At 49.4% G+C, this 24,266-nt stretch overlaps 2 protein-coding genes across 2 annotated transcripts; one reads left to right on the top strand and one right to left on the bottom strand.

Moving 5' to 3' along the window:
* The first annotated feature begins 6,483 nt into the window (after positions 1-6,483).
* On the top strand, positions 6,484-8,631 carry Frat2 (FRAT regulator of Wnt signaling pathway 2). The gene has a single exon (XM_076563105.1). It carries the CDS (start codon positions 6,645-6,647, stop codon positions 7,350-7,352), a length of 708 nt encoding a protein of 235 aa, XP_076419220.1. The 5' UTR covers positions 6,484-6,644; the 3' UTR covers positions 7,353-8,631.
* A 12,763-nt stretch (positions 8,632-21,394) lies between these two features.
* Frat1 (FRAT regulator of Wnt signaling pathway 1) lies at positions 21,395-23,929 on the bottom strand. Its single transcript, XM_006999082.4, has one exon. The coding sequence runs from the start codon at positions 23,733-23,735 to the stop codon at positions 22,896-22,898; it is 840 nt and encodes a 279-aa protein (XP_006999144.2). The 5' UTR covers positions 23,736-23,929; the 3' UTR covers positions 21,395-22,895.
* Between the last annotated feature and the right edge of the window lie 337 nt (positions 23,930-24,266).

Genomic DNA, 24,266 nt, shown 5'->3' with positions numbered 1-24,266 from the left:
TCCCCTTAAACAAGATTTAAGTTTTACTATGTATGGCGTACATGCTGTAAAATTCTCTCATTATATGTACTTCTGCAGCTTGTAGTAAAGTAATAGATTGTGTAACCAACCCCAGCTTGCAGTTAAAGAACATTCCAAGCATCCCAGAATGTTTTCCTCATGTCTGTTTTGTTTTCATATTGAAACAAGGCCTTACTATGTAGCCTGGGCTAGCCTCAAGTCAATCCTTCCATTTCAGCCTCCCAAACACTAGGATTACAGGCATGCATTACCACACCTGGCTGGCAGTTTATTTTCTCACATTGCTGAATAATACTCCATTGTGTGGATCCACACACATTTTGTTTATTAACTCACCACTGGAAGAACATTTAGGTTGTTTTCAGTTTCAAAACCATGACTAATGCTGCTGTGAACATTCATGTGCCTGTCTGTGCGGACAGGTCTCTAGTTCCTTTGAGTAGAGTCCTAAGAGTGGACTCACTGGGTCATGTGGAGAGTTTGTGTTTAATCTTTTTTTTTTTTTGTTTGTTTGTTTTTTTTTTTGAGACAGGATTTCTCTGTGTTACCCTGGCCATCCTGGAACTCTCTCTAAAAACCAGGCTGGCCTCAAACTCAGAGATTCACCTGCCTCTGCCTCCCGAGCACTGGGATTAAAGGTGTGCACCACCACTGCCTGGCCTGTGTTTAACCTATTAAGGAACTGCTAGCTTGAAACTGTTTCCAAAAGTACAGGCTTCATTTCACATGCCCTCTGTAGGTGGCAAGGGTTCTGGTTCTCTACCACCTTCTTGCCAACAGTTATTATTTTCTGTCTTGTATATTTTATTTTGTTTTCTGTGTATGAATGTTTTGCCTGCATATATGTATGTGTGCCACACGAGTGCCTGATGTCCTTGGAGGTCAGAAGAGGGCATCAGATTCCCTGGGACTGGAGTGAGAGTTGGAGCTACTGTGTGGGTGCTGGGAATTGAACCCGGGTCCTCTGGAGGAGCAGCCAGTCTTACACTGAGTCATCTCTCCAGCCCCAATGTAGCTGGAGTTTCCCTCCAGCTCTCGCCAAGCCCTGGCAGTCCCACAGCCCACTTATAAAATAAACACACAGACTCTTATATTATTTAAACTGTTTGGCCTAATGGCTCAGGCTTCTAGCTAGCTGTTCTTATATCTTAAATTAACTCATATCTATTAGTCTATAAGTTGCCACGTGGCTCGTGGCTTACTGGTACTTTACATCTCACTTTTCATGGTGGCGGCTGGCAGCGTCTCTCTGACTCAGCCTTCCACTTCCCAGAATTCTCCTCTCTCCTTGTCCCGCCTATACTTCCTGCCTGGCTACTGGCCAATCAATGTTTCATTTATTAACCAATCAGAGCAACATATTTAACATACAGAACATCTCAGGGCACCCCAATTATTTGTTTGTATGTGAGAATGTCATAGCACATGTGTGGACATCGGAGTCCCTTCTCTCCTTCCATCATTTGGGCCCTGGGATGGAACTCAGGTTGTCAGGCTTGACTGCAAGCACCCTTACTCACTGAGCCGTCCTGCTAGCCTTTATCCGACATTTCCTATGTATTACATTCAGTGTGCCCTCAAAACTGAAGAAGAGTAGATCTGCACTGGAAACATGGTAATGAGATTATTTCATGCCAGCAAATGGACTGTGGCTCCAATTATGTAAGAAGAGAACCAAATGTCAGATACAGCATGTCGTGTTTTTATTGAGATGAAATTCACATGCCATAATATTAGCCATTTTAGTCTGGAGTGAAGCTTGAACCACCTTTTGTGGGGCTCCTTTCACTTATACTCATGTTGTAGCCTGTGCCAGGACATCATCCTTTACACTTTGTTTCTTTCTATGCCCTTATGTGTACATGCATATGCATGTACAGGTATGTACCCATTAATGCATGCGTGTGTGGAAGCCAGAGGGTGCTGGGAATCTTCCTCCATCGTTCTTCATCTTATTTTTTAAGGCAGGGTCTCTCAGTGAAGCTGAAGGTCACTGATTGGTTGACCAGAGAACTCTTGGGACCCACCTATCTCTGTCTTCCCACATGGGGTGTGCATGACTCTGCTCAACGTTTTGTTTTCAAGAAAGAGTTTCTCTGTGTAGCCCTGGCTGTCCTGGAACTCACGCTGTAGACCAGGCTAGCCTTGAACTTGGAGATCTGCCTACCTAGACTCCCAAGGGCTGGGATCAAAGGCATGTGCCACCACTGCCCAGCAACTGTGCTTGACTTTTAAGAGGCAGGAGAGGAGCTGAGCACTTAGGTCCTTAATGCTTACACAGCACGCACTTTATCCACTGAGCCATCCCCCATGCCCTTTAATTCTTTATTATTATTAGTAGTATATATGCATATGTATATGTATATATTGGTTGTTCGAGATACGGTTTCTCTGTGTAACAGCCCTGCCTGTCTTGGAACTCACTCTGTAGCCCAGGCTGGCCTCGAACTCACAGAGATCCACCTGGCTCCGCCTCCTGAGTACTGGGATTAAAGGTGCGAAACACCACCGCCCGGCCCTTTAATTCTTTTTAACCTAATTAATAGCATGAGTTTTGTTCAAGAGAATGGGCTCTGAATTGTATCTCTAACCATGAGTAGAAACATCAGGGCTTCATTCTTTTTCTATGACAGAATAAGATTCCAGGATATATCCTAATTTGTGTAGCCACTCAACTACTAATGGACCACACCATAGAACTGGATTTTTGCATGTGAATATGCCTAGAAGTATTTCTGCTCCCTAGGGAATAACTCTCTTCTAGTACTACCTATAGGAGGCTTATCCCCTATCTATATAGTATATAGTGTATATAGTATACCCTATTTTACAAATTAGGAATCAAAGACACAAAAAAATGAAGTGGCCCCACCCGGTGGTTTTCCAAGTCAGGTTCGTTCCCCATTCCCCAGCTCCGGAGGGGGTCCACGAGGCAGGCAGACTCGTGGGGAGGATGGCTGTGTGGTCTGGCTGAATGCCGAAGGCCCTGAGTCCTGTCCCTCCACGGGTGTTTCTGAATGCTTGCCATGTCTCTTCCCAGGCTGGCAGCCAGTGTGCCAGGCACGCGGCTCTCCTTGCTTCCTTTCTTGATACCTTCTCATTACTTTTAATTGCATCTGGGCCTCTCTCACATCTTGCATTTTGCTTCCTGATCCAGGGCATCCCTCTCCACCTCCCACTGGCCCAGCACAGCACTTCTTTTACGGAGCTCTCCCGAGAAGTGCCCCGAGAAAATGGAGCAGGGCTCCTGAAAGGCATTCATCTCTGTAATGAACAGTGTAATGTCCACATCCCGGCATATTTACATAGAAATCTGCACACAAAAGCAACATTACAAAGGGAAGGTTTTTTTTTTTTTTCTTTTTCTTTTTTAATGCCATCTCACAGTTCCATTTCCTACAGTAGTAAGAACACTATTGGAATTACTCTGACAGGAAGACAAAACAACTTCCAGGGATGCTGGGTTAGAAACAATAGCTTTGCCAGACCCATTAATGTTTCAAGTCAATGGAGCATAAAACTGCTTTTCTCTACTTACAGCCAGGCATCATCTTACGGAGTGGAGGGGGGAAAATTGCCGTTTTAACTCTGCTGAAATCCATAAGCCCTCTCCTAATTTTCATTCTCCTTGAAATTCTCCAGTCAGTACCATCGGAATGAAAATGAGACTTTCTCTCCGGGGAGAATGGCTTCCAGTCTTCAGCAGTAAAGTGTGTGAAGAGACTCGAGGTGGAGGAGGGAGCTGCCTGCTGGGAAAGGTGCCCTCACCCAAACCTGCAGAACTAGCTGTAGTTGTGACACACCTTGAAATTTGGGAGCCCCTGGGTGCTTTCAGGACGGCCCTAAGCAATCCGAGAGCAAAGTCGACAGGAGGCAGGATTCTAAGGGCCAGCCCAGTCCTGGGAAGAATTGCCTTCGGGGTCTACTTAGTGGGCACAGGGGATAACCTTTATTATTGAGATATTAGCTCTTTCCCAAGGGAATGGCTGGAAGAGAGCCCAGAGTCTGTCAGTAAAGCCCTGGACCTAATCCCACAGTGCATTTGTGTAATGCCCGACAAAGCCTGCTCCCATCATCTTACTGGATCCTGAAAACAATCTCCAAAGGAGGCAGGGCAGGGATTATTTTTTTCCATTTTACAAGTGAAAACACTTGTAAACTGATTTGTAGGGAGTCCCACACCCAGCTTGTAGCAGGGATGAGACTTGGATCTAGGTCTTTGTACTACCTGTTCAGAGCTCTTTGGACTCCCACGAGACTGATCAGAATATTCCCAGCCACACCCATTTCTCACAACCACCAGTTCCCAGCATCTGGGAACTCAGGACAAAGCCTCTGTGTACCCAATCCACAATCCTCTATTTCAGCCAGGAAATATAGCCCTGGCTGGCAAGCTGAGGAGGAAGGGAAGGAAGAGATTAATTTCATCTCATCTCCCTGAACCAAAGACCAAAAAAACTCCAGATGGATCTGAGAAACAAACAGAAAACTACAAATAAAAGCAACAAGGCATTAGAAAAAAGAAAGATGCCAGGCGGTGGTGGCGCACGCCTTTAATCCCAGCACTTGGGAGGCAGAGGCAAGGCGGATCTCTGTGAGTTCGAGGCCAGCCTGGTCTACCAAGTGAGTTCCAGGAAAGGCGCAAAGCTACACAAAGAAACCCTGTCTCGAAAAACCAAAAACAAACAAACAAACAAAAAAAAAAAAAAGAAAGAAAAAGAAAAAAAGAAAAAAGAAAGCAAGCACTTTGATAACCTTTTGGAGGCAGGAAGACTAGATCTACCCCCATGTTAGAAGTCTCAGAGGGCCGGGCGGTGGTGGCGCACACCTTTGATCCCAGCACTCAGGAGGCAGAGGCAGGTGAATCTCTGTGAGTTCGAGGCCAGCCTGGTCTACAGAGTGACTTTCAGGATAGGCTTCAAAAGCTACACAGAGAAACCCTGTCTTGAAAACAAAAACAAAAAAACAAAACAACAACATAAAACAAACAAACAAACAAAAGTCTTCAAGGAAGCCCAGGTGGTGGTGGCCCAAGCCTTTATTTGATCCCAGTATTTGAGAGGCAGAGGCAGGCAGATCTCTGTAGACCACAGAGTGAGTTCCAGGACAGCCAGGACCACCCAGAAAAAAATTTTGGAGTAAAATATGAGAAAGAAAAAGTTAACTTCTGGTATACCAGTGAGTTATGGAAATATATAAAATCCCTGTAGTAGTAAGAACTTATTAGAAAACAATTTACAAAAAAGGCAAGTAAAGCTTCTCAACAAATTAGAAAAAGCCTCAAAAAACAAAGAACCCCAAAAACAAACAAAACAAAAAATAAAACTAAAAACCACAGGCAAATTGAAAAGATGTCAGTTTCACCTGTAAAATAGGAACACACACAAAATAAGTTTTTAGTACTACTACAATCTAGTGGTTTCAATGAATTAGTGAGAAGAGTACATTTGTCGAATTCTAGGTGATTTCGTATAATTACCAAAAAAGAAAAAAAAAAAAAAAAAGACCAACTTAAGATACTCGCATCCTTTGACCTAAAACTCCACTCTTAGGAATGTACTCTGAAAAATAAATCATAAATTTGGAAAAGTTTTATGGGAAGAAACATTAGTCACACTTATTACGACGGTGAAATGGGGGGAAACAGCAACCGCTGAAGGAATTTAAATAATTACAAGCACTTAATGGAACTTACGTAATCATTACAATGATTTCAAAGTGCGTGCAATCACTGGAAAAACGTTTATAATTTAATGTGAGGTTTAAAACAAAGTGTAATGTTCTTGCGCGTTGGCTGTTTGTATGATGTACAGAGAAAAGGCTGAAAAGGAAAAAGAAGTCTTTTAATCAGGTTTGAATCCTAAGGTTCCGAGAAAATTTGAACTACAAATAAAAGTCAACTCTAACCACGCTGCGGCAAAAAGAAGTAGCCGGGAGGGGAGGAAGTCGAAATACTCTGACCACAGGGTCTGTGCCCCAGCAGCGTCGGTTCCTCCTCCTCCTCCTCCTCCTCCCCCTGCCCCCACCCTCAGGGCCACCCCTCCCCCGGGGCCGCGCGGGCCACTGCGGGTGCGCGGAGTGGAGCCGGGCCAGCGCAGGCGTTGCCGACACGTGGGGAGGGAGCAGGCTCGGCGGAGGAGGGGCTGGGTGTGTGCGGGGGGTGTGTCCGCGAGTGGGAGAAGCCAACTGGCCGTCTCCGAGCGTGCTTCTTTCCGGGGCGCTCGTGGGCCCTGGGCTCGCCGAAAGCAGCGCCCGCAGCCGGGGTTGCTCACGAGCGGATAAACTAGTACCGGCCGGCCGGCCCCGGGCCCCGGTCCCGCACGGTGCGCGCTGTCCCGTTCCCCGAAGTCTTCTCACTATCGTTCTCCCCCCCGGCCGCGCGCAGTGGTAGGAGCCGCGCGACGTCACCCATTGTTTACAAATCAACCCGAGCCGGCAGCGTTCCGGCTCCCGCGGCTGTAAGGCGCGCGGTGCCACTGCCCGGTGGCCCCGGCTTCCGCGTCCCAGGCCCGGCTCAGCCCCGGCCTCCGCCCCGCTCCCGCCTCAGCCGCGGCCCGCCGAGCCCGCGGGCAACCGAGCCGCCAGCGACGCCCGCACAGCCGCGGGGGCCCGGGCGGGGGGCCATGCCGTGCCGGAGGGAGGAGGAGGAGGAGGAGGAAGCCGGCGACGAGGCGGAGGGGGAGGACGACGACGACAGCTTCCTCCTGCTGCAGCAGTCGGTGACTCTAGGAGGCTCGGCCGACGTGGACCGGCTCATCGCCCAGATCGGCGAGACGCTGCAGCTGGACTCGGCGCACGACGGCCCGGCCTCACCGTGTGCTGCCCCGGGTCCCCCGGCCCCGCCTCCGCGCCCGCGGGTCCTGGCGACGCTGCCGACGGACAAGGCCGGGGCCCCGGCGAGGCGGCTGCTGTGGCCGGCCGCGCCTGCGGAGGCCGGGGACCCTGCGCCCCCGGGGGCCGTGCGCTGCGTGCTGGGAGAGCGCGGGCGCGTGCGGGTCCGGGCGGCTCCATACTGCGTGGCGGAGCTCGCCGCGGGCTCCAGCACGCTGCCCGGGCCCGGGCGGCGGGGATGGCTCCCGGGTGCCGTGGCATCTCGGCGAATCCAGCAGCGGCGGTGGGCCCCAGGCGGAGCGCGTGCCGGCGACGACGACCCGCACCGGCTCCTGCAGCAGCTCGTGCTCTCGGGAAACCTCATCAAGGAGGCGGTGCGCAGGCTCCAGCGAGCGGTTGCCGCGGTCGCAGCCACGAGCCCCGCGAGCGCCCCGGGGTCCGTGGGTGGCCGAAGCGGACCGGACTCAGTCACCCTGCAGTCCTCGGACGCCTGGCTCTGACCCGGGGTTCCCGGAGAAGGAAGACGACGCGGCTACTCCGATCCAACAGTGTTCTGCTCCGGACAGTCCGGAGCTAAAGCCGGCGTCCATTCCACGGGCTACAGCCCCAAAGTTACCGGCCGTGCGAGGCTGTTAGAGAAAACGGACTCGGCCGTGCAGCAACGGCAGCCGAGGACCTGGGATTTACCGAGAGAACTGTGGCAGCTACTTGATCGACTTGGACCTGACTTAGCCCTTAGGGGACGTCGTGTGCTTGGATTGTTTTATAGATGTGGCTCATAGGGGCGGGAGTCAGGAGGGCTTTCTAACAATACTTGAAAAACGATTAGTAGGCATACATAGTCTCGTTATTTTCGGGTGGAGAAGCTTCCTGAATATGGTGCTACAATTGGAGATCGAAGAGGTTCTGGAGTGAAGAATGTTAAAACTTGGCAGCGGGGTGGGTTGGCAGCGCCTGCTTTCTCCTTACTATGTGACGGCAAAGGTGGGCGATGGGACCCAGTTGGTGAATTCTCGAAGATGGGGAGAGTTGAGTTTAAATGTGGACTTGTAAATGACTTGACCTTGCCAACTTTGACTCAAGGTCAGGTTGTTTGTGAGTGGGGTGTTGTGGGATTCTTGGGAGAGCTAACCGCGGTGTCTTTTTTTTTTTTTTTTTTTTTTTTTTTTTTTTGATCCAAGCTCAAACCTGTCTCCTTTGCCACCGCTTGGAGTCTCCCGAGGACGCGGAGGCCAACAGGGCCGTGAAGGGAGAATTATTTGCGCTTTCTGTGCTTTTTTTCTTTCCAGAACTCCTCCTTCTGCTAGACCACTCTTGGCCGTGGCACCAGCTTTCTCAGAAACGGCCATAAACAACCTCCCCGTCCTCTGTAGCCATCGTTATTTGTGGTGTGTGCGGGGTTGGATGAAAGCCTTGGACACACTTTTCTGCTCTGTTTTGACCCTCTGCAGAGTCGCAGAGTCCGAGGCGCCCTCCCCCGCTTCCTCACCTGCTAGTTCTCGGTGAGTAACTGAAACAATTTTTAAAATGTGACTCCAGAAGGAGAAACCGCCGGCTTTTTCCCTTGTGAAACTTGAGGGTGCACTTTCTGAGATGCCACCCCCAAACTCTAAGGTAGCTAAACCATTTTTTTTTTTTTAAGATTCAATGGCTTGTTCATCCCTCCAGATGTAGCTGTTGACGTACACTTCGCAACGGAGTGTCTGAAATTGTGGTGGTCCTGATTTATAGGATTTCAATTAAAATGTCTGCTGAATAAATTTGGTTTTTGTTTTGGAACATGATCTGAATTTTTGATTGGAGGTGGGAGAGGGAAGAAGGACGATGTGGGGTGCACCTCAAAAGCAAAGTCTGAAGCCAGGCGGAGGTGGCCCACACCTTTAATCCCAGCACTCCGGAGGCAGAGCCAGGCGGATCTCTGTGAGTTCGAGGCCAGCCTGGTCTCCAAAGCGAGTTCCAGGAAAGGCGCAAAGCTACACAGAGAAACCCTGTCTCGAAAAACCAAAAAAGAAAAAAAAAAAAGGTCTGAATTTGGGATCACTAGGGGTGGGGGGCCAGGGCCATGTTGTGCTTGAGTGCCTCTGGGTTTATTTTTATGTTACACACATTTTGAGACAGGTTCTCACTGGCCTAAAACTCACTGTTTAGAGCAGGCTTGCCTCAAACTCAGAGATCACCCTATCTCTACTTCCTGTGTTCTGGGATTAAAGTCCTGCTCAATTCACCCAACTCCTTAGACTTTTTCTACATCTATGTGTTCAGTGTGTGTGAAGGTTCACATGCAACAGAAAAGCCTGTGGAAATCCGATGACATGTTAGGTTCCCCCTTCTACTATTTGGGGCCTGGATATCAAACTTGGGTGGTCTAAGCAAATGCCCTTACTAGCTGGGGTCATTATTGCCCGTTTCTGGGATTTTAGAAGCTTCTCCATGGGCTTTCCCATCCATCATATCATCATCCTTCCCCCACCCCCCTCCCAGACAGGGTTTCTCTGTGTAGCTTTGTTCCTTTCCTGGAACTCACTCTGTAGCCCAGGCTGGCCTTGAGCTCACAGAGATCCGCCTGCCTCTGCCTCCCAAGTGCTGGGATTAAAGGTGTGGGCCACCACTACCTGGTCCATCCATCATATTCTAAGAATGTTTTCTGGGCTTTAGGGCAAGGAGGCTCTGTGGCGAGAGGGAGGGAGGTAAAGAGATTTTCTCGTGATCTTTTTCTAAGACTTGGGAGTGTACAGGCAAAGACAGCCTGTTTTTTTCTTCGAGACTGCCCAGCCTTGAGCTGTAGTCTACAGAAAGAAAAATTATTATTTTATTTATTTATTTTTTAAACAGGGTCCATGTATTCCTGGCTGGCTGGAGCTCACTATGTAAACCAGGCTGGCTTTGAACTCACAAGGATCCCCCTGCCTCCACCTCCCAGGTGCTGGGTGCTAGAATTAAAGACCTGTACTACTACATAAGGCAAAAAAGACTTTTCAGCCATTTCTTTTGTGGCTGTAAAATAGCTTGGAATAGTCAAAAGGATTAGACTGAAGTTGTTGACTCACTCCTTCATTCTCAGCCCATATTCTCTGGTTAGCAGTCCTCTTGTTGCCTGTCTCACCCTTTGTTTTCCTTTTTGAGACAGGATCTCTGTGTGCACCCCAGGCTCGCCTTGAGCATATGGTAGTTCTGCTTCTGCACCAACTCCCCCAATGCTGGGATTACAGGTGTGTACCATCATGCCTAGCATTTTTGAGGTGTGGGGGTGGGGGTTATTTCTGTTTGTTTTAAGACAGTCTCTGTAGCCCAGGCTGGCCTCAAATTTGTAACAATCTTACCTCAGCTTTCCCCATGCTGGGATTATAGACCTAAGCCACTTGGCTTGCCTCACCTCTGTAACATAACTTCTTTGGTGCAGCCTACCTGTGCTTCCAAGTCCTCTGGGGGCACCTCCCATGCTGCCTACCGCTCCCTCCCATGGTACCTAACATGCTGAGCTACTGAGTGCTTAGACTGCAGCCTCCAGCTTCACTTGGTGCAGGCCTTACTGCTGCATCCCACAATTTGTTGTTATGATGAGCAAATCACTGCATGCGCTCCTAATACTTGGGAGAGTCAAAAGTGTTCAAAACATAACTGCCCACTCTTGGTTCTACCCCATGGGTTTATGAGGATGTTTGGGTCTAGACCATTACACGTCTTGCTTGAGCCTGCGGTGGTGGTGGTGGTGGTGGTGGTGGTGGTGGTGGTGGTGGTGGTGGTGGTGCATGCCTTTAACCGAGCAGAGGCACCTGGATCTCTGAGTTCAAGGCCAGCCTGGTCTATAGAGCGAGATCCATGACAGCCAGGGCTACTCGCAGAAACCCTGTCGAAAAGAAACAAAACAAAACCTTTTGCTTGAAGTTGACTATGTGTATTACTGTAGACTGAACTCGGGGGTTCACAGATGCCAGGCATGCGCAAGCACTCAGTTACGAAGCTGTCTTCTCAGCTCCTTTTATATTAAAAACAACCAAACAAACAAAACCTTTTTTGTTCATGTACGTGCAGTTGAGCATGTGTACATGTGTTCATGCATGTGGAGGCCAGGGATGAACAGGTTTCTTCCATGATAACTCTCCATCTTATTATTTGGGATTGAGACAGTTTCTCTCTGAAGCTGGATCAGCTATACTGGTTGGCCAGCCACCTCCCAGGATCCTTCTGTCGAAGCCTCCCAAGTACTCAAGTTCTGGGATTACAAGTGTGTGCTGCACCACCACCCACTATGTTCCCTTTCAAAATTGTACTTTTGTTTGTTTGTTTGTTTGTTTTTCCAGAGCTGAGGACCGAACCCAGGGCCTTGCACTTGCTAGGCAAGCGCTCTACCACTGAGCTAAATCCCCAACCCCATTTGTTTGTTTTTCAAGACAAGGTCTCACTATGTAGCTCTTTCTGTCCTGTAACACTATGTAGACCAGGCTGGCCTCAAACTCAGAGATCTGTCTGCCTCTGCCTCCTGAGTGCTGGAATTAAAGACATGCACTACTATGCCTGGCTTTATTTATTTTTTAAATATTGGTGCCAAGGATGCAAACTCAATTACCCATGTTTGTGCAATAAGTACAAGTACTTTACCTACTGAGCCATCCCCTCAACCCCATTCCTGCCCCCCCCCCCAACACCTAGCCTAGCTTTGAATTTGCCATCTCTTGCTTCAACCTAAATGCTGGGATTATAGGTATAAGGCATCATACTTAGCTTTTTATTTTGAGACAGGGTCTGGCTGGGTTGCCCAGGCTTATCTGTTCAAACTTGGAATCTCCCTGTCTCTATCTCCACAGTGACTGGGATTCAAGGCATGCACCCAGCCTATGTGAGACTTTTTGACACCATATTTTCCTGAGTTGGATTAATAAAGTTCTTAGTAAGTCCTACAAGCCTTAGCTCACCAAGTAGTCACAGGAGCATCCCCATTCTCAGACATTTTAAAAAATTTTTATTTATGGGGCTGGAGAGATGGCTCAGTGGTTAAGAGCACAGACTGCTCTTCCAGAGGACCTGAGTTCAATTCCCAGCAACCACATGGCAGCTCACAACCATCTGTAATGAGATCTGGTGCCCTCTTCTGTCATGCAGGCAGAACACTGTATACATAATAAATAAAAAGTCTTAAAAATTTATTATTTCATACATCAGCTACATAGATGCAAGTTGCTGGGGACTGAGGATGAGATGGAGTTTGAGATGCCCTCGAAGAACATCCCGCTACAAAGGGACTAGGAATTGCCTAGGAGGTACAGAACAAACAGCACGTGGCTGCTTCATTCAGAATCCTAGGAGCTCTGTAAAATGAGCCCAGGGCCCACAACAAAGGTTCTGTCCTATGCAGACATCCTCGGGGGCTGCATCCTGGCTGAAACAGCAAGGGGGAAGCTGGAGTGGTGGTGACTTCTGCCACAGACAGAAATGTACAGGCCCCAACAAACTGAGGGGAAAAGGTATCTGAGCTCTAGTATGGGCACATACCCTGGTGGGCACCTTTTGTCACATACAGCGGTAGGGCAGAATCTAAGCTCTGGGCTTTCAAAGTTGATCTCTTGCCTCGTACCAGAGCCTGCCAAATTGCTTTTGTGGTGATGGTGGGGTGTAGGGCAAGGAGGAAATATTTGGGTTTTGTTTCAGACAGAGTTTGTGCATCCCTGGCTGGCCTAGAACTTGCTATGTAGATCAGGCTGACCTGGAACTCACAGAGGTCTCCTATTTCCTGAGTGCTAGGATTAAGGGCCTGGGCCACGATGCCTGACAGACACATTTTAATAATGATAGCACTTAACATTGTTCAGGGAACACTACAGCTTCAACAATTTCCCCCTAGATCCTAAGGAAGTTCTAGAAATAACTAGATTTGCTAGGCTGATCCTCCACAATGGCGAGAGGGGAAACGGGGAAAAGAAGGACAGCCACTCTCCTGATCCTTGTAGATTCAGTCCTGAACACGGCTCTCACAAGCAGTCTTTCTCAGCATGCCACATGTCGTGAATAGTGTCCTGCCAACTTGGATACAAAAATCCTTCCAGATGGTTCTAGGCCTGGAGTCCAGAGGGTTGCTTTCCCTGAACACCCTTCAGCCCGTCTCCCCAACAATTAGTTCTTCCCAGACTGTGACAGCATTAGCCCTGGGGGGAGCGTGGGTTCCACTAGGCCAGCACAGAGTTGACCATCTCTCAGGTTGGTGTATATTCAAGAAGGCCTCAAAAGCCTGCGTGAATTTCAGACTAAGGGAGAGACCCTCTGCTTAGAGTGCTTGATGTCTTCTCCCAGAAGACCCCTAAACTCCCCTGGGCTTGATGACCAAGTGTTCATTGTTGGCCATGGTCTTTTCAGCTTCTTGGGCTTTGACCTGAATTCTCCAGTCCTTGGTACTGATCCAGCCATTTGTAAAAGCTAGAAATGTCCAGACCCAGCCTTGGGTCTGAAAGTGTCTCTGTGAGGTCACTCGAGGAAGCAAAGGCCGTTTCTAAAAATACTGCATCTTGGAATGGCCCATTACTAGGACTCAGCCCAGGAATGACCTTGGCTAGGACACTTGCCCTTTAGAGTGGGTGGCCACAGAACGGTGGGGAGAGGCAGAGTTGAAATGGCTCTTATCTTCTGAAAGGACTGGTGTCTATGTTCTGCTGATAACATTCTGAAATACTGAGCTCTAGGGAAGTGACAAGGAGAAGCTGGTTTGTGTCAGGTGACTTGGGTTGTTGTTGGGGGAGGGGGTTGGTTAGGAGACTCAGGAGTCAAAAACTTTCTGAATATAGCCGGGCGGTGGTGGCACATGCCTTTAATTCCAGCACTCAAGAGGCAGAGGCAGGTGGATCTTTGTGAGTTCGAGGCCAGCCTGGTCTCAATCCAGGAAAGGCACAAAGCTACACAGAGAAACCCTGTCTCGAGGAAAAAAAAAAAAAAAAAAAAAAGTTACAGGGACAGCAGCCTGGGCTCTCTCAGGACTAGGACTTGAGTGACAAAGGCTGGTGATAAAGATTTGGCAATTGATGCTAAGATGGCTGGCTAGAGCCTGGAAAATGGTGTCAGGAACAATAAAAACACTAGCTAATGCACTTAGCACTCACCAAGAGCCAGGCTCTGTCCTAAGCACTTTACAAAGACCAGGTCATTAGTTTTCTGGGAAGATGAGAACACACTCAGAGGCAGACAGAAAACAGTAGAACCAAGGGCAGGAAGCCAAGGACACTGAGGGGAGCTGGAGATTGAGGAATCCATTGGTCAATCGGCCATGTTCCTGCCTCTATACACATGCCCCAAGGCTGCAGATGTCCAGGGCACAGGGGACTAGATTTTGGTCAGTGACTTGCACTGATAGTTTTTGAACACTGAAGTTCAATTTCCCTTTATTACACCATTAATTAGTATCTTTTATTCATTTGTTTTGAATATGTTCTTTTTTGGGTTTGCTTTTAAATTTTTTTTCTTCTAAACAAGGTTTCTCTATGTAGCCCTAACTGTCCTGGATCTCCCTCTGTAGACCAGGCTGGCCTCAAGCTGGCCTCAAACTCAGAGATCCACCTGGCTCTGCCTCCTGAGTGCTGGGATTTTTTTTTTTAATTTTTAATTTTTATGTGCATTGGTGTTTGACCTGCATGTCTCTGTGATGGTGTCAGATTCACTCAAACTGGATTTACAGACAGTTGTGAGCTGTCATGTGGGTGTTGGGAATTGAACCCAGGTCCTCTGGAAGAGCAGTCAGTGCTCTTAACCGCTGAGCCATCTCTCCAGTCCTTGTTTTTGTTTTTAGTTTTTCAAGATAGCTGTCATGGAACCCACTCTGTAGATCAGGCTGGCCTTGAACTCAGAGATCAGCCTGCCTCTGCCTCCCGAGAGTTGGGTTTATAGGTGTGTGCCACCACTCCTGGCACACCTTTTTTTTTCTTTTGTTTTTGTTTCACAAGTTTATTTTTAAAAAGAAAATAAAAGAAAGGGAGGGAAGGAAGGGGCTTGTGACCATGGCTTCAGTGTCTGGGTGCAGGGAAATCTAGGGAAGTCTTTTTCATTATTAGGCTGTGAGACCTAATCTCGACAGTTAAACAGAAGCAGGCAGGGCGAAGGTAAGGGGATGATAGCCAGCTTGTGCCTTTCCAACCCACCCAAATCAATAAGTCAAACAAACTGCCTGAGCAGCCTATCAGCTGGGGTTATGTGTGTTACCTCCTGTGAGTCAGTTAGCAGTTGATAAGGAGAAACAGTTACTAAACTCCTTGGTATCAATCTTAGTTTATATTCTTTTGCAGCATGAGGTACCAGCAATTCATTCACAGAAACACCCAGCTTTCCCAGGCTGGAAGGTTATAGACAAAGTTGATTTAACCCCTTGTCAGATGCTGGGGTTTTCTATTACTACAGAGTTTCTGACGCAGGGTGCTGCCATGTGAACTATCCACACACACACTCCTTTTGAGTCCTGCCCACAACGGGAACCCCATTCTTTCTACCTCTCCCAGGAGCCTGGTTCTTCACAGCAGCTCCCTTTAGTGGCTCTCTCCCCATCTTCCATTTACCCTCAAATAGGCAAGGATGTCTTCTGGCTGAGGAATCCTTCCCGTGACCATTTTCTGTTTTGTGATTTTTGTTTTACAGTACCAGGTATTAAGCCCAGAGCCTCATATTTCCTGAGCCAACATGCAGCCCCTCAGCCGTATTCCCAGCCTCCTCGTTCCCCGTTCAGCCACTGTCTCTCTTTTCCCACTGTCTGCAGACTTCTAGGTGACTCAGCTCAGCATCTCCTTCCCAGGCACCCGTAGCTGGTGTCAGGCTGTTGAAATCACCCTCCGTTTGTTTGCTCTGCAAATATTTACTGAATGTCAATACTGAGTGGTAGTACTGACTGCAGCCATGTTTCGGGCAGGGGCCTGAGTGGTTTTACTAGTATCAGCTCAATGAATCCTCACAGCAATCGTATCAGGTGGGAACTCTTGTCATTACTAGAGAGGTGAAAAAACTACCCAGGGTTACAGGAAGGAGCCAGGCAGTCTGGCTCCAACACAGCATTTTTATGGCTACACAGCACTGTACTCAACAAGCCTGTGGGTTTTCTTTTTGAAATGTCTCTTGTCTTTTCCTCTCCCTACCCATCCGGGGGCCTTTATCGCCTGGTGCCTGGATGCTGTAATAGCCAGCCATGGATCTGGGTGACCATAAATAGTCCCCCTCAGCCCCAGTCCATTCCCCGTGCCATGTGGCTCAACAATCTGCCTAAAACATCCTCTTCATCTTGTCATTCCACTGCCATCAAAGAATATATAATCTCTTTGGGAAGGAGGCGTGCACATATGAGTCCCCGAGATAACTCTGTAATGACGGTAAATAAGACGAGGAGGGAACAAAATGAACTGGAACACAATTGCTGGGACACAACTGCATGATTTTTCTCAGCACAAATTACAGACAGAAGAGCAGAGGGCAGGCAAGCTGAACTTGAGCTGAGCACAGAAATTGAATTAGAAGAGGGTGGGCTTTCTAATAAGGAAGGAGGGGGGTCGTAAGAGCTGGGCCCCGGGCTGGCTTCACTGTACACTCTACCCTTCGCTTGTGATGTTTCTACTGTCCCAGCTCTACAAGGTATAACCTCAAGCTGCTCCCCTGGCTGGGCTAGAAGGTGATCTCTACCTTTTCCTGAGTGAACATTTAGATGATGTCTTTGGTCTCAGCTACTGTTAACACTTTACTGTGAAACTGGGTTTGAGATCTAGTGGTCTGACCTCAGAAGGGACAGTTTTGTGCATGCTACCCCTGAGCCATATATCCAGTCTCTGCCATTTTGGTTTGTGTTTTGAGACAGGGTCTCATGTAACTCAAGCTGGCCTTGATCTTGTCACATAAATGAGGATGAACCCTATGGTGGTGGTGCATGCTGTTAATCCCAACATTCTGGAGATAGAGGCAGGCAGCTCTCTGTGAATTCAAAGCCAGCCTGGTCTACAAAGCAAGTTCCAGGACAGCCAGGGCTCTGTTACACAGAAAAACCCCCGTCTCAAAAAAACCAAACAAATAAAAAAATAGATAACAAATAAATAATTAATTAAGGATGACCTTGACCTTGTCATTTTCCTGCCTCCACCTCCCAAGTACTGGGATTACTAATGTGAATTTCCTCATTGGCTTCCCTGTGCCTTTTTTAAAAAAATTAATTTCATGTGTATGTGTGTGGGCATGCACATGCCACAGCACACAAGATAACAACTTATGGGTTTCTCTTTTCACCGTATAGGTCTAAGGGATTGAATTCAGGTTGTCAAGTGTAGCAGTAAGCACCTTTACTCACTGAGACATCCTACCAGCCCTCGATTCTCTGTGCCTTGTAAGAGAGATCAGGGTCGGTGGTATATACTCTGTGATACAATCTATGTATGAGGCCTCACAAGCAAGAGGGGGAAGAGGTAGACAGGGGAGGAGGAGGAAGGAGGAGGAAGGAGGAGAGAGGAGGAGAGAGGGAGAGGGATTTTGAAGAAGTCATTAAGAGACAGGCTTTTCTACAAAAGATTCAAAATTGTGCTTTTATATAATAGCTTTCTGAGCCGGAAGTAGTGGTGGATGCTTACAATCTCAGGATTTGGGAGGTAGAGGCAAGAGGATTAGGAATTCAGGGTGAGTGTTGGCTGTAGAGAGTGAGGGTCAGCCTGGGCTGCCCAAGATCCTTATCTCCCACAGTTCCACAAGTTAGGCTCTGTGCTTACCCATTGTGCAGATGAATTATTGACATAATGAGCTTGTGGACCCTGCCCCAAAGCACACAGGTAGCCTCAGAGGACTGTTTGCTGAGCCCAGCTCTTGCTTCCTGTGTCTGGGAGACACAGTTAAGGGTGGGCCATTTGCACTCCCTTTAAATATGGATGGGAACACTGCCCGGGAGGGTTTTCTTCTTTGCCTGTACCAGCTTTCACAGCATCCTGTGGGCTGCACCTCCATCTAGATGAGGCGGGAGCCCCCAGCCTGCAAAGCCCGAGCTCTCTGGGGCTGACATTCTGTGATTACTGAGCATTGGTGGAAAGGGGGAGAACGCTAATTGAGTGAGTTAGTAATTTGGTTGCCAAGGTAACTCCTTTCCGATTGGAAGGAAGGGATCACAGGGTTCAACCCAGACTTTGCTGGATAGGAAAGTGTTGTCTGATCTTCACTCCATGTTCCTGCTTCTGAGCTGGAAAAATAACTGAAAAAAAAAAAAAAGATAAAAATTGAATTCAAAGAGCATTTAAGTCTGGTTTAGAATGATCTTAGGGTGGCAGACTTTGGGGTGGTCTGTGTGCCTTTTATCCAAACACTTATTTACTAATTGATTAATTTTGTTTTTTTGTTGTTTTATTCAGTCTGTAGCTTTGGCTTTTTAATCTCACCTGGTCGTCTTCTGTAGAGAGCTGTCTTCAGAGTTTGCAGAATATTTTGTAAGAAAAGGGGAACTGTGGGCAAGGGAGATGCCCAGTTGGTAGAATGCTTGCCTGGCATGCATGAGGCCCTGGGTTCAACCTGCAGGACTCAATGAATCCTGTTATCCCAGTACATGGGAGGCTGAGGTAGGTTGATCAAGAGTTCAAAGTCATCCTCTGTTATGAAGCAAGTTGAAGGCCAGCTTGGGCTACATGAGACCCTATTTCAGAAAATCAGTTGTTACAGCATACCTGGTACCCCACAGCTCAAACTGGGTAGTTGGGACAGCAATTTTCAGGGTTTCTGATGTCAGAGTTACCAATTTGGACAACCACAGAGGTACCATTTACATGCAGGCTTGCCCAGTCAACAAAGTTGGACCCTTTGTGGTGGTGTGGAGCACCTGGGAGGACAGAGGCCTGAACTGGGAGCCCAGAAGTTTGGCTTCTAGTCTGATAGACTTAATCAGTTACTTAAGAGACTCACTCTGTCCTGCCCATGTTCCTGGGCTATTGTTATAGCTAAAGAAGGCTCTAATGTGGTTGGGTATACTTCAGTGGTAGAGTACTTGCTTCATTTCCACAAAACTCTGGGGTTCAGCCTGCTGGTCAATGCATGCAAGGATATCTTTTCTTTTCTTTTCTTTCTTTCTTTCTTTCTTTCTCTTTCTTTCTTTCTTTCTTTCTTTCTTTCTTTCTTTCTTTCTTTCTTTCTTTCTTTTTTTTCTTTTCAAGACAGGGTTTCTCTGTGTAGCTTTGGAGCCTGTCTTGGAACTTGCTCTGTAGACCAGGCTGGCCTTGAATGCACAGAGATCCCCTGGCTCTGCCTCCCAAGTGCTGGGATTAAAGGTGTGCACCGCCACTGTCTGGCTAAGCACATACAGTTCTAACATTAATCATGTATATGAATCCTGACTTATTCTATTCTAAAAAAGGATTCAAGGGTGAGTAGTAGAACTTGGCAAGATTTGTAATTTTTATTTACTTACCTTCTATTAACTATAGGTACTTTTTGAGAAACCTTAGAATGTAGAGAGAAAAAATGGCCTGGGTCTTGCCATATTGCCCAGGCTGGTCTCAAACTTCGGGGCTGGGGACTGGAGAGGTGTCTCAGAGGTGAAGAACAATTGTTGCTCTTGCAGAGGACCTGAATTCGGTTCCCAGCATCTGCATGGTGGCTCAAAACCGTCTGTAACTTCCAGTTCCAGGGGATCTGAACCCCTGTTCTGACCTCTGAGAGTACCAGTATGGTTGTAGCTCACATATATACATTCAGGCAAGAAATAAAATAAATCTTAAAGACACAAACAAACTCCAGGGCTGACTCACCTGTTCTACCTCAGCCTTCCGAGTAGTTGGAAGTATGTGCATGTCATTGTGCTTACCTTGGCAGAAGCGTGTGTTTGTGGAATTCAAGGCTGTCTATATTCTAGGCAGGAGCTCTACCATTGAGTTAGGTCCTCTGCCCTTGGCAGGACTTTTTATAAAAAGGTTTATTGAACTATACTGCATTTTAAGTACTTCAGCATATTATCTATTAGTTTCCTCATTCCTCCTTTAGAAGCAAAGGGTCTTATGTAGCCCAAGCTGGCCCCAACATGCAACTGATAAGGATGACCTTGAGCTCCTGATTCTCCTCCCAAGTGCTGGGATTATGAGCATGTACCAAACCTAGTTTCTGTTTCATTTTTCCAGGGTGAGCTCTGGTTGTTTATTTATTTATAGGCATGGTCTCATTCTGTAGCCCAGGCTGGCCAGGAACTTGTAGCAATCCTTCTGTCTCAGCTTTCTAAGTGCTGGGATACAAACATGAACTACCATGCTTGGCAACACTCTTACTATAAGAATCTAGCTCTTGCTGGGCAGTGGTGGTGCACGCCTTTAATCCCAGCACTCCAAAGGCAGAGACATCTCTGAGAGTTCGAGACCAGCCTGGTCTACAAATCGAGTTCCAGGACAGCCTGGGCTACAAAGAGAAATCCTGTCTCAAACCAATTAAAAAAAAAAAAAATCCAGCTCTTCTGTGCATTAGCATTCACTTGTGGCCAGTTTGGAGAGAAAGCTCTGGACTGCTCAGACCTAGATCTCTGAGAATTCCGTCCATAACTAAGAACTCTGGCTGAGAGGCTCAGGGCTACGCCCACATCAGAGGCCTGGCCCACTGTCTACCCATGCTCAGCACGGCATTGCAGAGGCCCCTTCTTGTCTATGAGACTCTATAATCACCCTCCCCTTGCTGGTGTTCAGAAGGTGCCCCTCAGGGACTGTGTCTTATGTATTTAAGATGTAACGGTACATCGAGTCAAAAGAGTTGACAACTAGGACACAAGACAGCGAGCATTCCCAATGAGCAGGATTTTGTTGAATGAAAATATGAGGACCCCAGTCACTGAGCTACTTAGAGCCAGTTCTGGAAAGAAAGGGCTGAGGTCCCCCGGGCATTCTCTAGTACATGCTGGGCAGCCATCACACGCAGAGTCTCACTGCCCCTGCTACACAGACGAGGGAATGGAAAAGCCACAGAATTACACTTTTCCAAGGTCCCTTCCCCACTTCATAAGTGGACTCAAGACTCCAGGCACCCCGTCACCCAGCTCAGCTCCTTCCTTGAGGGAACAGACTGAAGTATTTCAGAAAGGAACAGAAATGGGTGGTTGTGTCAATGCTGGGACAGAATGATAGTAAATGTGCTAAGAGCAAAGGGAGAGGTGTTATTTAATAAGATCTCAATCAGTGTTCCTACTCTCAGGTTCCTATCTTGAGTAGCTCCTGATCAACAGCCCACTTAATGGCACCCCAAGGGGAGGGGGAGGGGCAGGAAGCATCTCAGACTGCCGCTCTGACGTCCTCCACTGTCAGGCATCTTCCTAAGACTTTGCTGTCTCAGACACCCACCCATAGGCTCTGAGGGTTGGTGAATGGGATTGATCCAAAACCTGACCTCACTTTCATTTAATTTCATGCCAGCACCGATACACACCCAGCTGCACAGACCTCGTCTAACTAGTGAGCTGCTCAGACACAAAGGCCTCTAATTACCATCCGCAAGCCAGGCTGACAGGGATTTCAAGTGTTTTCATGTTTATGGAGATCAGAGAAATGTGTGCTGTACATCTTTCCCACTGGAGGAAAGTACAAAATAAAAGCGAACAAAAAACCCAACACATTTATTCAAAAACAGTCATTTCAGTTAAGTTAAAATCCTATAATCAGGACAGCCACAATTCCAGTCACTTCGGTGCGAAGTGTAGATTCGTCAATAGCCACATCTGGAGGCTGAACAAGCCATTGACTCCATAAAACTAAAACGAAACGGTCGCTCGGAGTGAACAGTATTTCCAAGCACTTCACAGTCACAATAGCAGAAAGCCTGCAGCTTTTCCATTTGGAGGGTCACATTTTCTACCCGGTTTCCTTCCCTTACAAAGGCGAGCTGGCACTGCTGGGGGAGGGTCAGAAGGAGGAAATCAACTCCCTCTATCCAGGGAATTGCAGCTGTTATTACAAACGGCCCCGAGAGCCTATTATAAGCGGCTGTGTGAAACTGTGTCCAAGGAGTGCCGGCTGTGTGGAGCCTCCTTAGACCCCCCTCCCTGGCCTCTAGGACCCTCAGCGCCACTCCGCTTGGGTAGGGCCCCAGAGCCGAGGGGGAAAGGTGGTACTCGGGGCCACTGTTTCAAGGCGGTTTCTGTGCAGACCAAGAGAAGGGCAAGGGCGGTGGCCCCGGGCGGGAAGCAGAGACACTCAGCACCCCCACCTCCGGGAGGTGGCGCGCTGTCCTTAGGGGACTCCAGCACTTGCAAAACAGTGCGCTCTTCTAGCTAGTCTCTGTGCCGGTGCCCCACAACATGGTGCACTCAGGAAACAGTGACCTTGACCGAAGGAGGGACGGGTCGCCTTTAAAAACACTTGTTAGGCCGGAGAGTTCAATCCGTGCTTCGCCATACCCTTCCATGGCCCAACACCGCTCACTGCCGCCTCCCACCCCCACTTGTGGTACAACATTCCGGTAACACTCCGCTAACAGCAACCAGTTGCAAAAAAGGGGACAGACAGGGAAAAAAAAAAAAGTTACTTCTATTTAGCCCCATGAGGGTCCTTTCGTGGTACCGCATGTTTTACATTAAAACCAGCACCGCAAAAGATATGAGACGGTCTTTTAACTGCCATAAAATGTTCAAGTGTAGCATTTTGGGGTGCTCCCCGAAATTACATCCACTCTTGTCCCCCCCTCCCCCAAAGTGGATCAGAAAGCAGCCCTGAAAAGTACAGCATATAACTGTGATCATCGTCCCTCGTTCCACCACGGCTGGCCGATCCTGAGAGCATGCACCATAGCCACGTGGTCGCCGTATTGCCCCGCAGTCTGCGCCAAATTGCATCGACGAGGTTGGATTCTGCGAAAAAAGGAGTCCTGCTGACAGCCTGCGGTGTGCTCTATAAAATCTGCTTTAAACAAGCCTAAGTCCTGTATTTCAAACAGTTTGGGGGTCTCAACTTCAGTGACCCCATGAAAATAATAGCGGTTTTCCGGCAGTATTTCTTAGTTTATTATCCCGTTTTCAAATGCTCGAGTCCTCCACCAGTCCGGTGCGATCCTGGGTGAATCTCTTGGTCCCCAGCTACAGGCTGGTGCTGTGGCCACCCTGGTTGTTAGCTGCTAGGGACAAGAAGGTCGTCCCCAGTTCTGAGCCGCGCCCTCCCGCAAGCACCAGGGTCGCTGCAGGCCGCTCGAGGGCTCCGGGGAGAAGGCGGCTCGTGCACCGGGGCCGACAGAGGCCCGATGAACGGGTGTGCGGGAAGCTTTGCGTGTAGCTGTAGCCGTCGCGAATGCAGCCTCCTCACCGCCTCCTTGATGAGGTTTCCCGAGAGCACGAGCTGCTGCAGGAGCCGGTGCGGGTCGTCGTCGCCAGTGCGGGTCTCCGGTTGAGATCCGCGTCGCTGTTGCAGGCGGCGGGACGCGGCTGCGCTCCGGAGCCAACCCCGCCGGCACGGGCCCGAAAGAGGCTGCGGGTTGCTTGGCTTGCAGGTCCCCGGGGGTCCCTCAAGGCCGGGCTGCGGGGGCAGAGGGCACAGCGTGCTTGAGCCGGTGGTGAGCTCCGCCACGCAGTATGGAGCCGCCCGGCCCCGCACGCGCCCACGCTCTCCCAGCACGCAGCGCACGGCCCCCGGGGGCGCCGGGTCCCCGGCCTCCGCAGGCGCGGCCGGCCACAGCAGCCGCCTCGCCGGGGCCCCGGCCTTGTCCGTCGGCAGCGTCGCCAGGACCCGCGGGGGCGGAGGCGGGGCCGGGGGACCCGGGGCAGCACACGGTGAGGCCGGGCCGTCGTGCGCCGAGTCCAGCTGCAGCGTCTCGCCGATCTGGGCGATGAGCCGGTCCACGTCGGCCGAGCCTCCCAGAGTCACCGACTGCTGCAGCAGGAGGAAGCTGTCGTCGTCGTCCTCCCCCTCCGCCTCGTCGCCGGCTTCCTCCTCCTCCTCCCTCCGGCACGGCATGGCCCCCCGCCCGGGCCCCCGCGGCTGTGCGGGCGTCGCTGGCGGCTCGGTTGCCCGCGGGCTCCGCGGGCCGAGGCTGGGGCGGGAGCGGGGCGGAGGCCGGGGCTGAGCCGGGCCTGGGACGCGGAAGCCGGGGCCACCGGGCAGTGGCACCGCGCGCCTTACAGCCGCGGGAGCCGGAACGCTGCCGGCTCGGGTTGATTTGTAAACAATGGGTGACGTCGCGCGGCTCCTACCACTGCGCGCGGCCGGGGGATGCTGTGTCCTTGGCAGCGGGGAACCTGCAGGGCTAGGGGACACAGTGGAGCCGGGCTGCCCCGAAGCCTCACTGCCGTGTCTGCTGTGTGCGGGGAAGTACTGGGAAGCTGATTCAGGTTCGCTCAGCCGGGCCTAATTGGCATTCCACAAGATGGACACCTTGGGGGACTCGATTGGTTTCTTCCACACACAGTCACTTCCACACACTTACACCTCCACACACTCCCCTCAGCACGTCAAGTGGTTTGGTTTAGGCGGTGGCGTGTTTTTTTT

This window comes from Peromyscus maniculatus, chromosome 1, assembly GCF_049852395.1.
Source record: "Peromyscus maniculatus bairdii isolate BWxNUB_F1_BW_parent chromosome 1, HU_Pman_BW_mat_3.1, whole genome shotgun sequence".
NCBI lineage: Eukaryota > Metazoa > Chordata > Mammalia > Rodentia > Cricetidae > Peromyscus > Peromyscus maniculatus.
This window is presented reverse-complemented; position numbering and strand designations above follow the sequence as displayed.